This window comes from Onychostruthus taczanowskii, unplaced genomic scaffold (genome assembly GCF_017590055.1).
Source record: "Onychostruthus taczanowskii isolate IOZ18803 unplaced genomic scaffold, ASM1759005v1 scaffold134, whole genome shotgun sequence".
Classification (NCBI taxonomy): Eukaryota; Metazoa; Chordata; class Aves; order Passeriformes; family Passeridae; genus Onychostruthus; species Onychostruthus taczanowskii.
This window is the reverse complement of record NW_024498507.1, coordinates 886,827-903,599: the sequence shown is the minus strand read 5'-3', so window position 1 is coordinate 903,599 and position 16,773 is coordinate 886,827. Positions and strand designations below refer to the sequence as shown.

The 16,773-nt window shown below is 37.3% G+C and overlaps 1 protein-coding gene across 1 annotated transcript in view; it reads right to left on the bottom strand.

Annotated features, from left to right (window-relative positions):
• Positions 1 to 273: 273 nt before the first annotated feature.
• The window catches only part of FRMD3 (FERM domain containing 3), a 76,577-nt gene continuing 60,077 nt past the window's right edge, over positions 274 to 16,773 (bottom strand). Inside the window, exons 12-13 of the mRNA XM_041397041.1 lie at positions 14,796 to 14,917; positions 274 to 3,710 (exon numbers count right to left, since the gene is read on the bottom strand). Of these exons, the coding sequence (XP_041252975.1) occupies positions 3,115 to 3,710; positions 14,796 to 14,917 (718 nt within the window). The 3' untranslated portion in view covers positions 274 to 3,114. The remainder of the gene's footprint in view (positions 3,711 to 14,795; positions 14,918 to 16,773) is intronic.

Here is a 16,773-nt window from a genome sequence, read left to right as displayed (position 1 = left end):
TCTGTGTGCAGCAATTGTATCTCAGGACTCTGACTCACTCCTATGTGGTAATCAGGCAAACCAACAGTATCTTGGTAAATAAGCCTGAAGCCATGTTAATTACATCCTATTTTAAACTACTTTTTAGTGTCTCACCAGCGGATAAATAAAGAAAATAATATTGAAAACATTGTTAGAGTTGTAAGAAATCTCTATGATATTTCAAGGACTTAATGACAAAAAGTATTACTTATAGAAAATATTTCTCCATAAAGACTGTCATAACTACAGAAGGCTTTTCTCCAGTGTAATTTTATTAGGGATTCCTGCCATCATATCAACATACAAAACAATCAGGATGTTGACATATAGAAATGTGAAATTCACTGTACAAAGATAAGGCTCAAGTTACAGGTATATTTTCCCCTTACACTCCATGAAATAAAACCATTTTTAATACTTCCCAGAGTTGTGTTTATAAATGTTGGACAAACCACAAAATAGATTTCAAGTACATAACATTTTACAATATAATCCAAGCATAGACAGAAATACACAATACTGTACCTACAGACGCTCCATAGTCCAAGTCTGTTATCTTTACCTGTAAAAAAGTTGCTACACTCTCTGAATGTGCCCAGCCACATCCTTCTGTGTATGACATGATAGTGGCCTTTAAGGTATAACACTTTCATGACTTTTAGTTAAATTACTTTGAAAGACTAGGGAATACCAGGAAGGAAAGGTGAGAATTTTAAAAAGACGGATGTGAATATATGCACGTGGTTACTAAATGCAAGTACATGTGCACACACACTTGCATCTAACCTTACATAAAACTTCACTGCACTGCACAATTTTTGAGATTATGTTCTGATGCAACTGAGCTATTTTCTGACAAGAGTTAAATCAAGCCTTACAATACTCCTACTTCTGGGGTGCACAGGGATGAGACTATCGTAACCAACTTTTTTTATTTTAAGTGATTCTCAGACTTTCTAGGAGGTTGTATGGAACCATGTCTTCACAGTCCATCAGGATGTCTGCTCTCACAGCCTTCACCACTGAAAACACCTTTTCACCCCGCTATATTTAGCAACAATGCAAGTGAATAATTTCTGGTTAAGACCAAATGTCTGCAATTGTTCACTCTCCGTTTCTGTTAGGCTGAATAATTATTACCTTGTGGGAAAGGATCATTTAGCTGCAAGTAGCACAGGAAGAAATGGACACTAAATAACTAATCATTAATGATTCTTCTGGGAAACAGATTATCAAGGACAAGCAAAGACAATAAAAAACCACAGTTGTTTAATTTAGCCTTTGTTGGAGGGGATATGCAGAGTAATCCAAAAGTTTTCAGCTGAGGAAAGGAACTCCTAAGCCCTGTAACTGTTCTGTCTTTTAAAAACTGGAGAAGATTAGAAGGGAAGGAAAAATCTGCTATGAAAATTGCCATTTTAAAACTAGACACTTGCAAAGGCTTACAAGAGAAAACGAAGCAAAACAGATTCCCTGATACTGAAACTAAAGGAACTTATTTAGTAGGAATTAGTCATGTGGTTACAATGTGTTAAATGCACATCTAATAAAATAGCCTCAAATATGTCTTCAATTCCTAAATGTCTAAGCAAGAGAAAGAGTCTGAAGCCAAAATTCAACTTCCTTAATTTAAATATGAAACAAGGCTGCACTAAGATTGTGGGAGAGGAGGCATAAAAACTTTCTTGTCTTAGATACAACCTCTGTGGTATATTTGAGGGCCTTCAAATGTTCTCAGCATTGACAAGATTTTACGTAAGTATATTCTCTAAGCTATATTGGAATACTTTTAGATATACAAATCCATGTTACACAAAACAGCATTAGATCTTGTAACTGGGCTCATAATAGCAAGGAATGAGGGTAAGTATGGTGCTATATGTGAAAGGAAGTATATTAATATGCACAGAAAATATGTTGTCTTAGAGATTAGTCATAAAGGGCATTAAGCATGAAGATTCATCTCTTAAAGTGTTTAAGCCTTTAACTGTGAGCCGGTAGATTACTTTGATATCAACTGTACAGCCTAACGCTTTGCTTTTTAAAAGAAGTATGAAAAAATTTATTCCTTTTTCACCTTTTCGTCTTCTTTATGATTTTTTAAAGTAGCTTACTCACCTACTGATTTACTTTTGGATCCTTTTTTTTTTTTTTTTTTTTTTTTTGCTACTTACTGTTATTGTCTTCTGTTATGTACAATAATCTACATTTAGACTGAAGACTCAATCTTTCTCTAAACGTACTTGGACTATCTTGTAAAGACTTTCTACAGAACTGGTAAAGTGGAAGACAACCTGACAGATAAGAGGAAGGATCATTTCAGTTCTGCTCACTTCCCCAAGCTTTAGAACTGTACCTTTCAGAAATTCTTTTGCATACTTGCTGTCATTTCACCTCGCCCAGGCAGCCGCTTCAGAACTTGAGTGAATTTCTGTGTGTTTCCCAAACACAGTCCCTTTGTATAGAGCTACATTAAATTCATTCTCCAGCCATAGTTTAAAAACAAATAATTGGTAAAACACTAAAAACACCCTGCATGCCCCTCTGCATTATTCTTACTAATGTGTACATTTAAATAACATCATAAGTTGTCTTTTGCTAAAAATTTACCAAAATATCTTAAACACATAAAAATGTAAAAAAACAAACAAACAGAAAAACAAACAAAAACCAAAAACCCAGCATAAACATTGCTTGTATAGGCATTGGTTAGAAGAGATTGTTGCACTAAGGAGTATATTCAAAAAGGTTTTGTTTCAATATCATCAGTCTTAGCATCATGGATTGAAAAGTTAAGGACAATGAAACTTACTGTGACCCTGTCTTGTATAATGTAATAAATCAGCTGGAAGTCTGAAATGTAATTTAAATAAAGCTTCTTTTTGGTTATTGAGAGGTGACTGTATAAGCTGGTAACTAAAATGGCAACTTAAGTATGTAAAGGGAACTTAAGAACCTGAAGAGTCTGTAAAAAAAACTGTAAATGAGGATATGAAGGCAGCTGCCAACAGATGGGTGCAGGGGCATTATGGAAAGCTGTCGCTAACTGAAATTTTGAATATAGCCCTTAGTTGTATTATATTCATGTAAAATTTAAAAGCTGCCCAGAATATCACGGATGAAGTTTATTTTGCAAGCCATCCACTGCCTAAGGGGGCAGTAATATTCAATATGAAACTGCTGAAACTCCGGCGTCTGGCGGATTTCGTGAAGGAAAGAGATTTGAAGGTCCGACTCCAAGAGAACAAGGAAAAGGGGGAACACAAACAACAGCAGTCCAAGGCCTACAAGAAAAAGTCTGGAGAAACTCTTCACAAAAGCATTCACCTCTATGTTGCCCATTAGAAAGTCATAGCTCCACCTCAGGGCTCTCCGAGCTTCTTTCAGTTCTTCCTCCTCTGCAATTAAAAATGCATTTTCGTCTGCTTCAAGTTCCTCAAATGAATCAGTATCATCTTTCTCATTCTCTGCTCTTGGGCAGGTATCAAAGAGCATGTCAATCTCATCTTCAACCGGTGTGGGCAGCAAGCTGGTGCTTGGATTGTATACCAGCTCTGAGATGGTTAAGGGCTCCTCTTTTATCTTCTCTTCCTGTTCAAGGGCAAGATCAACATCCTTCCCAGTATCCTTTACTGGAGAGCTTGAAGTCACAGGTACTGAAATCTCCTCTTCCTTTAGCAGTTGGACACCTGAAGAAATCAGATTAAAAAAATGATATTAAATTTCTCACAGCTGGTGGCAAAAGTCAGCCCTCCAATATATAATAGATGTATGGAAAGAAAATTCTACAATAATTGTGCATATTAAGAGCAGACTGTACACAATTATCAAAAACTGAAAAAGCTTTTTGAAGAGGGCAGTATCTTTACAATGCTGCAGTACATCAGATCTGCTTAAGAGGGCCTGATGTAGCTACCAATGATAATAGCTTAGTGCAAAGCAGAAAAGAGAGCACCTTATTTAGTACTGGCAATCTGATTTCTGGTATAAATTAATACCTACTACATATATGAATTGGTGCTCTTTGGTGTATAATAATAATAATAACAACAACAACAACAACAAAAACTACCAACTCACATGGCTTTGAGATGAATGAATGTGGTAAGATAATAGCTAAGGTTGAGAATAGAGCATGACACTAAACAGAGACAAGAGATTATAATGACAAATTCATGTTAACAATAAAAAGGGCAAAAGGAGAGGAAGGTTAACACATGATATGAGAATTAGATGTCATTGGAACAGCATTCTAACAGCCTCACCTGTCAAAAAAGCTCCTTCTCATCTCTTTTTTTTTTTTTTTTTTTGCTTATCTAGTTCTTGAGCTCTTTTCTTCTCTCCTCTAAATTTCTCTGTCCCCTTTACAGAGGAAACTTTCTTATGACATTATTCTCTGCTCTCTCAAAACTTACTCTCCTTTTTCCAGTCTATCTCTAACAGCAAGAAGTCTGCAAAGAAGTCTAGCTTTTTACGGCTACATCAATACTTCAGTGACGGCTGTTAGTTGTCAGTCGTAGGAATGGAGAGGACAGTAGGGCACAGACCTGCCTTGCAAAGCAATCTTAAGATATCTCCTCATGGAAATTTCCATTTTTAAATATTCAAAATTGCTCAGACAGATCTCTTCCCCTGTAATTTGTTACCTTTTCCTTCTTCTATAGACCTCACTGGCCATGCCACCAGGTGAGGTTTCTCATTTTGGCCAAATAACCAAAACGACAATTTCTGCTTCCTTTCATTTCATCACTGAGCAAAGCAGCTTGGGTTAACATCTGATGGGGTTTTTTTCGTCAGCTGGCTAGTCATGCCTTCTTGTGGAAACAGCACATGACCTGGGACAGAGAAGGAGAGCAGGAGTTCCTTTCAGCAGCAAAGTGCATAGCTGAAATGAAACCTTGTTCTCAGTAATTGTCAGTTCAATAATTCAATTGAATTATTGTCCTAATTATTGTCCTACTATTGTAACTACTCTGTCCTCTTTTATTACAGCCAATTTAGAAATTCATCATATTTCAGCATGAAACTTGTTTTGTGCTGGAATGTAATTGTCTACACCATGTCTTTACATTAAAAAATACACTTGCCACAGTCGAGAAGAGGAGGATAAAAACCAACTGAAATGAGACAAAACAGAGTATGAACACCAAGAAGCGAGAACAGATTTGGAGGATCTTTCTCCTAACCATCTTTCTCCTAAGTAACAGAAAGTAATGCTGGATCACTAAAGCATACTCAAGTTATTTAAGAGTATACCCACAATGCTTTAAATTACAAATGCCAAAATTTTTTAACTCTGGAACCCAGCATTAAGAATCTACACATATCTTTAGCTATACAAGTACTACCATTTGATTCTCAAATATGCATTTCAAATATTCTTAATAATACTAAAATTTAAGTTGTGCCACTTACTTAGATATTTCAAAATAGCTGAAAACACACAATTTTACTCTCCTAAATTTGAGAATTCTGGACATAGGCCTCTCTATACCAGCTTAGGTGTGCAAGGTCAGTAATATATCTTCATCATGTTTCTCATCTTAGAGGACAGCTGCAGCTACCACAAAGAAAGGTCACCCCAATTTATCTCTTTCTCCCCAGAGTAAATTCCAGCTTGCATAAAATGCACAGTGAACATAAAAAACATATATTAACTTTCATTACAACTGTATTTTTCTCAAATAACTGGTAGACTTCTGACTATGGGGCTAACCTGTTGATAGAAGGCAACAGAGAAACCTTTTCATGTCAGTGTTTTTGTTTCCTGAAGGGTTTGTGTTTAAATGGTAATGTGTTGCAGCTCTGAAGCACACATCAAAATTACATTCCACTATTTAATTTCAACCACTAGGAAGAATTTTCCACTCCTTTATTTTTATTTAAACTCATTAAATCAATGTAATTGTAATTTATATCAGTCAAATACTAGTGTAAATCAATATTTGAAAATTTAGAATGGGCCTTAAATGCTGCTGCTGCTGCTGCAAGCTTATTTGATATTTAAAAAAATTAAGCTATGAAGTTGGGTTTTTTGTTCCTTCATATTCTCTGTAGCACCACAACATTTTTTAAGTCAAGGAATGAGGAAAGAACAGGCTATTAACCGGAGTCCACATGACTGATTCCAGCAAAGTTTCAGTCATGTTGCAATATATAGATAAGTATGCTGTGCCATTCATATTTTGATGGTTTCAAAAGACATAACTGCAAAATCATTATGGCAAATATAATTTACAAAGCTTATGCAGACCTAAGAATACCACATTAAAGTACCAAATTTCCACACTACAATGAATATTCCAGTAACACAAATTTAAGAGAGAAGAAAGGTTTTTTTAATTTTTTACTTTTCAGATAACCGTCAAGAGAGCCAGTTATCTGAAGTAATAAAACCAAGTTAAAAGAAAAAAAATCCTTGAAATGTTCCAATGGAAAAATAGAATATAAAAGTTAAAGCAAGCCCAATTCCTAATACTCTTTAATTATTCTATGACTCTACTGCCAATCCTTTGCTCCTATTAATATATAACAATTATTTTGGTACTACTCTTATAAGACTATCATTTAATATAATTTGTTGGCAAGATTTTGAAAAGTCTACTATCTCTTTAAGAATAGTTAAAATTTATGTGGTGTTCAGATTTAAAGGACTATGAGCTGAGAACTAACTTACATTTGAGAACCTCTTCTTTCCATTCGTTATTTTGAATTCTTAATGGAAGTTTACATTCCATAAATCAGAAACTTATAATACAGATTACTGGAATATCAGGTAAATAAACTCAGGTTTATTTCTTATATTTCCACAGCAAAAGTTTGCTACACTTTTCTGGCAACTGGACAAATTTTACAAAGCCAGACATCTCATTATCCTAGATGAAACTCAGTATTCCTCTTCCACCAAATACTGGTGATTGCTCCAAGCCAGGAACATGAACAGCTGAATAAGACATGACATTATTTTGGTCATCTGCTGTGAACATGAACGTGCAAGAGGTCTGAGAGGTCTGACATAGAAGTTGTCAGCTGCTAGTATTTCTACAGGGGCCAAAACCAGCAGCTGAGGATTAACAAAATGAAGGGCAGCTCTAGCTCCACCATTCTTAAGAAGCTGCAGTTGCTGGAAGTACTTCACCTCAGAAGAATGTATCTTCTGCTTATTAAAAAATTGAGGTCACACATTGTCTATTGGCTGGATATCCTGCACAGGGTTTTTCTTACCAGAAACACAATTACACACCTATAACAGCCTTCAATATTGGAGAAAGGAACAAATGTGAATACACACTCATTTTAGAGAGACAAATGGAAAATTAGATATGGTCCTGACAGAACAGTGCTAGGAACATTTTATACACACATGTAAACAAAAAAGGCCAGCCAGGCTGCAGTTAGGAGAAATCCTTCCTGTTCTTTTTACTTGTTCCTCTAGAAATATCATGTGTCCTTTGCTTATTTTCTATGTGGACAAAATTCACCTGTACTATGAATAGAATGACCTTTCAGAGGGAAGGAGAAGGTGATTTTCTCACATGAGCAAAGTGCATGAATGTCACAAAGAAAATGTAGAAAAATGAGACAGACTCTAGAATTGCATTGAATTTAAATATTTCCCTACACAGGATCTATATCAAGCAGGATTTGCCTCACAACCAGACCTCCTGCCCTCAGAAACAGAAGGTCACAGATTTGTACCATACCCACATCCCGTGCCTATGAAAGACACCTGTTACAGCTTTGTAAGGAGAGTAAATCAATGACAGTTTATAGTAACTCCTTTTTAGGCAGTGATCTGACTTTCCTGCTGGCCATTACTGTTTGCTTTAGTCTAATGGGAACTTCTAGAAGGGAGAAAAGCCCTGTCTCAGTTGCCAGTTCATATGAGTTGGATGTTTTGTGGCATTACAGCTTGCCTCCCAGCTGTGTTGTGTCACGGTGTCCAATGTCACAGCTAGTACAGCCACTGAAGGCCACTGCTCTGCTTTCCACACCCCAGAAAGGGCACCCAAAGCACAGAGGCAGAAGCAGAGCAGAGCATACTTCATGGTGGGCATTCTGGGATGCCTGTCTTCCATCTCTCTTTGGCCTGGAAGGCGTTCAATCCAGAGATTGATCGCCTGCCAGAAACAGGATTAAGCAGCAATAGGACTGAAGGAAGCATCAGGGAGAGGACTGTGTTATGGGAGCAGGAAGGAGAAGGCAAGATACATCTGTCAGCAGCTCGGAGAAAGAAGGACCTGGTGATGGGACTGCAGTGACTCGGTGTCCAGCACCATGCCGAGGATAGTGAGGCTGAAAAGTGCCGAGTACAGATGTGAAAGCTTAGCACCCAAGCAAAAGGGCAAGTGGGACATTCAGCATTCCCACTCAGCTTGGGTGAGCCCTCCCAGCACAAGCCAACATTGTTCTGAGCAACACTTGTTCTGAAAGCATCACAATGGGGCTCTCCCAGGGAGTTATGTCCCATGTTAGGAGCTTTGCACAAGCTATCTCCTGTGCTTTGGTGCTGGTATCCACATGTTATATGCTGATATATAGATATAGATATAGATATAGATATATATTTATGTATACTTGTTTGCATGTTTACTTCAAAAGGAATAACATAGTATGAACAGTACTACAAAATCAAGGTGTTTAAGAACTAATGTAGTCCCAACATACAAATCTCTTATGATTGTTGTCATTATATTAAACCAGCAAGATGTCTTGCATCTATTTGCAGCCAGTATTTAGCCTCTGAGATGTAAGAATACAAAACACATGTCAATAATGATGCTTTTTCAATTTTGCTACTATGTTTAAAGGGAGTTAGTTAATATCCAGGGAGTTAGGTGTATTCTCATAGATTCTACTGTTTTCACTGAGTGGTGAACTCAAGAAGCAAAGACAATCAGGAGTTGTTGCTGCTCAAAGACAAATCACTGCAAGAAGCAGTTTCTTATGTACCTACTGCACTCACTGCTTTCTAAATTCAGGTATCAAAACAGTAACAATATTCTCATTTGCTAGAACACTTTGAGTTAATTCTTTGATTAAAAACTAATTTCTGAAATTAAGATTCAATACAAAGATTTAATATAGGTTAGTAAAAACTGAAACACTTCAACCTATAGGTGCCCAAAAATCAAAAGTAATGAGTACTACAGAAGGCATGGAAAAACCAATTTAAAAACATCTTATGACATTAAGGAAATTGACATATTTAGTGATGGGCGGGGGAAATGGATCTTTAGCAAAAGCATTTCCTAAAAAAAACACCACTTTGCTGTTCCAAACAATACTGAATGCTTTTTTCCCTTGGGTTGCACTCCTGTACACACAGGAGGAGTGAAAAAGGCAGATAAATCAGATTCTGCCCAAGTTCTGCCTTTCTCCACTTAGTACTATTTTTCAGTATATGAAATTATTCAGTATGTAGAAAAATAAACCAAATAAAGTTACAAACTAGAAAACTCAACTACTGCATTCAGCTCACATATTCTAGTTTTGTCATAAATTATTACAGTTTCAAAGTGTTTCCCCCCCACCTCAGTCACAGAAAAATACAAAGGCAAAATTCCAGGCCCCCATTTGTTACCAATTAACAAATCAATCTACAATTTTCTGTAAGTAAATACAATAAATTTATGTTTTGTCTCATTCATTCTCCATTTGCTACTTCATTCTTGTCAGTAGTTTGTCCTTATTCTCTGCTGTACATGCCATTTACAGTACAGTTCCTTTCCAAGACACAACTATTAACTTAAACTGGGGTTAGAGGTTTTAAAAAAAGGGGGTTGAGTAAAATAAATGTAAATTTACCAGCCCTTCTGGCTGTGATCTTGAAGCCATGCCGCAGTAAACGAATGCACACTTCCTTGTTGCAGTGGTTAACCATCCGCAAACAAATGCTTCTCTTTGTTTGGATTTTTACAAGACATTTCACCATGTTGACTATTAATTCCTCTTCTCAAAATCTTGTAAAAGCTCTAGCCATACCAGCTTTGACCTTTTATTAAGTTCCCACTGAGTTTTAACAGACTAACACACAGGTCACTCTCAATGAATCAAATGACAAGCTTCTAACATGGCCAACAAAAATATCCCAGCAGGGAACAGAACCAGAGGTTATTTTTAAACATTTCCAAATGCCTCATAATGTACAATACAAACTTCCACAGCACCCATCTCAGTTAGCAGTTGCTAGCATAACAGCTGAACCACACACAGAGGGATAAAAATATCTAAGGCACAAAAAACATGGTGCAGTTAAAAAAGAGGCCAGCATTCATAGTCCCATTATTTTTCTAAAATGTTTTAATATGGCAGTAATATCAGTTCCCCATCACTGCCTGGAAATTATTTGTGAAACATGTAAATACAATGGAAAAATCCCATGCTGCTCTTACAAATCTTACTCACAAAGCAAAGCAGTGAGGCCAAAACAGATTAATTTCTAGCCCAGAATAAAAACCTGACCTTCCCATGTAAAAACAAGAACAGAAAATTTTTAAGTCTGGAACAAAAATTATCTCTTTACATATGAGCTCCCTTTCCCGCTTGAGGGCAGTTTTTGGACAGGTTCTTCTTGGGCAGAAAGAAATGTTGTTTCAGGAGGCTGGGCACTTCCCTGTTCCTGCCCAGCAGAGATATACAGGTTCCCAAAAAAGCATGATGCGCCTATGCTGGCTGCTGATAACTTGCTCCAGCTGGAAGCTGGAAAGCAACCATATGCATAACATCACACTATCCTAGTGGGAAAGAAACTCTTTCCTGGTACACCAAAGCCACAGAGAAGAGACAAACTGGAAGGAGTGTACTGGTGGGGATGTAGTCTCTCACTTCCCAGAGTACTCATCTGTAATGTTTATGACATTGTGCTATCTGAATCCTCGTTACCTGATGTCCTTGTTCTCTTTGTACCAAAAAATCAGTGATGTGCATGCAAATATGTAGGAAAGAGAGGAGTAGGGGAGGAAGTCCTGCAAATGCCTATTTTACACCCAGATGTTTCTCTCATAAAAGACATCTACTTCAATGAAGCTTTTGGAAAGCATCTTTATGATGGCTCCTTTTTCTACACAGCCTGTATAGTACAAATATCCAGCAGAGGTCCTGTTTTCTTCCTCTGCCAGAGCAAAGATTTTTCTCTTCCTTTCCTTTTCTGCAAACACTTTTTTCTGGGTGTCAGGAAAGATCAAGTACCCTTTGCTTCCTATTTACATTTTGTCACCCCTTCAAAAGTAAGGTTCTGTTTTCTTTTCTCATTTTTATTCTCATAACTGTCATAACATTAAATTCTAACTAAAAGACGTTGACTCTTCGTTGTGTACACAGCTACAAAAACTGGAAAGCATGAATTCTTACAAAAATCTAATCACCAGTGTGTTCAATACATAAAGGAAGGCCTATACAAGGACTCAAGTGTCAGCCAGACAAGGTTGTGAAAGATTTCCAACATTTGAAACATTTCCAAATGCCTCATAACATTGCAAGCTTCCACAGGATCCATCTCAGCTGGCAGTTGCTATCATAACAGCTGAACCACACAGAAGCATAAAAATATCCAAGGCGTCAAATCTTAGTGCAAGGGGAAAAAAGGCCAGTGTGTTCCTACATACTGATGTTGAGAAGTAAAATCTATCATTTATGTTTCATGTGACCATGCTTATGCAAAAGAGAAATGGCTGTGTTAATTTCAATTTGCTCCCCATAGTTTTATCTACACATAAGTAAGGGGGAAATCTTAAAATCTTACAACTGACTCAGAAACTCCTGGTCTATATTAACTCTCAGCAAGAGACCATCTAAAAAAATTTAAATAGTTGTGCCTACAAAAGCTCCACATGACTCTCCTTCACAACCAAATCTTACACAGCCAAGCACCCACACAGAGACAGACAATTAGACTGATAGTAGCAGGTGTGCGCTCATTCCTGTACATAGAGTCATTAAGGTTGGAAAGACTATCAAGTCTGTTAACCCAACACTGCTGTTTTCACCACTAAGCCATGTCCTCAGGCGTCACACCCACACGCCTTTTGAACACTTCCATGGAGGTTGTTGATTCAACCATGTCCCTGGACAGTTTGTTCCAATGTCTGACCATCCTTTTGGGTAAGGAAATTTTTCTTATATCCAAACTAAACCTTCTTAGGTGTAATGGGAGGCCACTTTCTCTTGTCTGTTATTTATTACCTGGGAGACAAGACTAATCTCCGCCTGACTGCACATTCCTTTCAGGGAGTTGTAGAGACTGCTAAGGTCACCCCAAGCCTCCTCATGACTAAACAACACCAGGTCCCTCAAATGCTTCTCACAGGACATTGCTCCAGACTCTTCACTCACACCAGTGCCCTTCTCTGGGGATTCTCCACCCTCTCAATGGCATTGTTGCAATGACAGACCCAGAACTGAACATAGGATTTGAGGTGCAGCCTCACCAGCACTGAGTATAGCTCAGTTCTTGCTCCATGTGTAGTTGAACACATTATGTTTCTTGTAGTGCTGCTGTACAGATTCTGTGGCTGCCTTCTTTTCCCGTCTGATTTTGGTGAGACAGATTACTGCCTTTGCAAATGGTAGTCCATTGTCTCTGGATTTTCCAGCACCAGATGCTATCACACCTATTTGAGTAGACTATTTTTTTTAAAGGCAATACCATACCTCTCCAGTCACAGGATATTAATGTCATTTTGACAAAGTGATGAAAGCTTCTTTTTGCTCACTTGACACTTCTGTGCTGAGATTTCATGCATGAATTATTGATCTGATAACACTGACTTTTGCCTTTTGAACAACAAAAATGAAATTATGCTTCCCTGGGCCAAGACATATACAGAGATACCAAGGCTGTTTCATATCTGTAGCACACTAAAAGCAGTATCCCAAGGCGGTTGTGTCAGTCCAGGGCTAGATACCTCCCCTCTCCCCACCTCTTGCTCATGCCCTTACCCCAGAACAGGACCTTGGTTGACCCTCTTGATGAGCCAGACAATAGTTGAGTCAGGAAATAGTAGGAGACTGCACAGTTAAGGAGAGTTTTGTTTGGTTTTGTTTGTTTGGTTTTAATTTTGTTTCCTGGTGTTATTGGATTTGGTTTGGTTTTGTTGTTTTGAATTTATTTTGTTCACTTTTTGTTTGGTTTATTTTGTTTGGTTTTTTGTTTGTTTTTGAGTTCTTTATGGGTTTTTTTGTTTGTTTGTTTTTGGACTTTTTTTTTGTCATTGGTTTATTTTTTAGCTCCTTTTTCTAGTGCACACTGTTGTGATTAGTGCTGGTGCAAGGGAGAAGGTGGGAATCCACAGAAGTGGATGTTGGGAAGACAGCCAGCATCACTGCCGAAGTGCTGCGAGATCAGTTCAAGCTGCAATTTGATAATATAGCCACGTTTTCTGCAGGAAAAGACTGTCTCAATACTGTTAACTTAGCATCTGGTGATATGTAACAACATATAAAGTATGCAGTTAAATACCACCAGCAAATATGTCTATTAGCTTATCATAGTAACAACAATCTGTCTGACTCAAAGGAAATGCAATTTGCAAACTTACGTAACACAAAACATTTAAAACAAGCACTGTCAGGTGAGCATATAGCAGTAAGTTACCAGTTTCCAAAAATGGATTTCATTGCCTAGAGTTGTAAGTGTGGTTACAGGCAAGGACATGTGGTTACACAGAGCAAGTTGTTGTTACTCTGCCGTGGTGACAACTGCCCAGAGGAAGCACAGTGGTGGTACTTGGCTGCTAGAAGGCAAATTCTCAGATATGTGTATTTCACAGTGGAGGTAAACAAGTAATGTTAAAACTAACAGCTGCCACTACTAATTATAATAAGGTATGAACACAGACAATGTAATCACCCTGGGATTGCTACATTCATTGTCCAAATTCTGAAGAATAAACAAAACATATTCATACAACTCCTATAAAATAAAATTATGACATACCCCATGAAAAGGAAGATACTCACTCAGCTATTTTTCTGGTTTTTATTGACCAGAACAAAGCAACAGCAAATATTGTATTTCTGAACCTCTGAAACAATTACCTCCCTACATCTCAAGCAAGAACTCTCAGGGTCAGATTTTGTTTGGTTGGCTTCATTTTTATTACCACAAAGGCAATGAACCTCATTTAAGCTGGCAATGGTGTTCGTGTCATTGCTTGTAGTGACTGAATCTCAAAAATAGAGCCATTTAATGTGATATTAAAAATATCAAGAAAAAAATAAATACATTCAAAACATTGTTATACAGAATAAATTCAGACTGATCTTTCAATAATGCCCCATTTTGTTAAGGATAAATAAAAGAAGATCTTTCCTAGCTGATCTGGAAATAATGTCTTTTTTTTTTTTTTTGGTCAAGGAAATTAAATTAGCAGACTAAAGCAGAAAGAAGGAAATATAAAAGTAAAGAGTATCAAGAAAAACAAAATATCCAGCAGTTAACAGCCAGTTTTCACTCCTGAATGACTGCTGACACTATTCAGAAAAAGATGCTATCTTGAGACTATTTATTTCCTAAGATCCTTTTGCCTGACAATTTAAAAGATTTTTTGAAACAGAAATCAAGTAACACCAACTTTCCTCACACTATATCTCTCATAAGGCTAATGTACAGTTTCTTGAAATAGTGATTGTTATTGGGTATGACATACAGAGGTTTAATGATTAGGAATACCTAATGAAAATTATTAGATTTTTTCCACATCCCAGAGTCAGTATCACACCTTTTTCCATATACTTTGTAATAAATATCAGTGGGAATTGGGTAAGTGACTCACCTTCATCTAAAGGAGCCTCTTCCTCCTCACAGGGAGAAGGAAGGAGAGGCTGCAGAGGTTCCATGTTGATTATGAGTTGCTTGTTCAAGGAGGGAGAGCTGCGACTCTGGTTAATGCTCGTTCTAAAAGAATGGGGAAAACAGGGTCAGTTTGCTTACTGGAAATAACTGCAGTCTAGTAGGTCTCATCTCAGAATCATTTTGCATAAATTACTAGCTCTTGAGCTGTTGTAAAAAGCTCTACACATTAAATGCTGCTTTCAGCTGTGTTGTGTTGCATCCTCCGCAGATGTAAACAGTTCAACATCTGAACTCAACGTGTGAGAGAGGTTTTGTGCTGGTTTAACTCCTTTACACTGCCTAACTTCCTTTCGTCTCAGGCAGGATTTCAGTATGTTGCTCCTCTCCACAGTGCACAGCAAACACTAATATTTGGATTCAAGGAAGGGAAAAGTTGTTCCATCGCCTCCAGAACTCAATAAAGGATTTGTTACAGTTTGAGCACTGAGCATCAAAGGCTAAAGGAGGAACAGCTGTATCCCTGAGGTTTACAGATACAGAGTGCTCTCACTCGTGCTCACGTACCTCAGATGTTGCCTCTACACCATGCCTCCCAGCACTCACGCTGGTGTTCATTCTTGTCTTACTTCACTCTAAGAGGCTTTCCTGCAAGCAGGTGTTAAATATGCTCTGGAAAGTTTTAGGAATGCTGCTGATTTTCTTCAGTCATGATGCTTATTAGCCTAAAAAGTATTACTGAGAATATAAAAAGGCTCTTTTGAATACGTTGTCTAGGATTTACATGATACAGGCCTGAAGCAAGAGACCTGCAGTAAATCTTAACCATTATATTATAAAATATTTACTTTGACAAAAGCAAAGATGAAATGGAAGAGTACCCTACTTAACTTCAAATGGTATATTGATACAGTGCCGAAGTTTCACCAAATGCATTTCAAGTCTGCACAAAAGGCTCAACTTAAAATTCCACATAAACAAACTGAACAAAGAACCTATTGCAAATCAGAAGATGGAACTGTGTGTTGCTGAAGGTTTAGGTAAACTTGGGACACAGGTGTACAACTCTTAACCCACACTACCTATGAGTAAATATTTTGTGGGAATAAACAAACTTTCTTACTCAATTGACATGATTTCTTGTGCCATAACACATGCCCAAAGAGATTTATATTCTCATTTGTATTCTCTTGTAACTATTTAGTTTAAATTTTCACTATCCACAGAGGGTTTTCACTCAGCTTATTATAATTATAGTCACTCCAACCCAATGGTAAATCCATAGGCTTTTTATGCAAATCGCTTTTTTCTTGTTGTAAAAAGCTCTCAAACAACTCCCAAAATACAAGATGTGTCTGGGAACACCCATAGTCTTCTGCTCCATATTTATTTACAAAGATCCCTTCTTCAGGCATGCCCTGGAAGAAGAACATGAAATCATTCATTTTGTGCTTGGCAGAAGAACTGGTCACTGGATTAATCCTGCATGACGACACACTCCAACAGATTTTCAGTACGCAGCACTGTAAGTGTAACATCCAAACACAGAGATACTTAGCAATTCCCTCCTCCCAACTGCATGTTCCTTTCTTAATGAAACCATGGTCCAATTGAATTGACTTTGAGGGTGAGAGGACAGGGAGGAAAAGCTTTATATAGATGTTTAGATATATACATATATAGATATATAGATTATATATAGATATATAGATATATGTTTATGTTCAATCAAATATTTTTTCTGAATGTCTATCTTCTGAAAACCCATCATTTCCTATCCCCAAATCCTCTTCCACAAAGTAACTTTTTTTAAAACATGACTCTTTTTTTCAGATGAAAATTTTCTATATTTTTTGCCTGCTTGTGCTTTTAGAAGTTTCAGCTACCTTTGTCTCCCGTTTCACAACCTGAGCTATAAAAGCACCTGAAATCATTATATTCCTTAGTCTTTCTAAGAAACT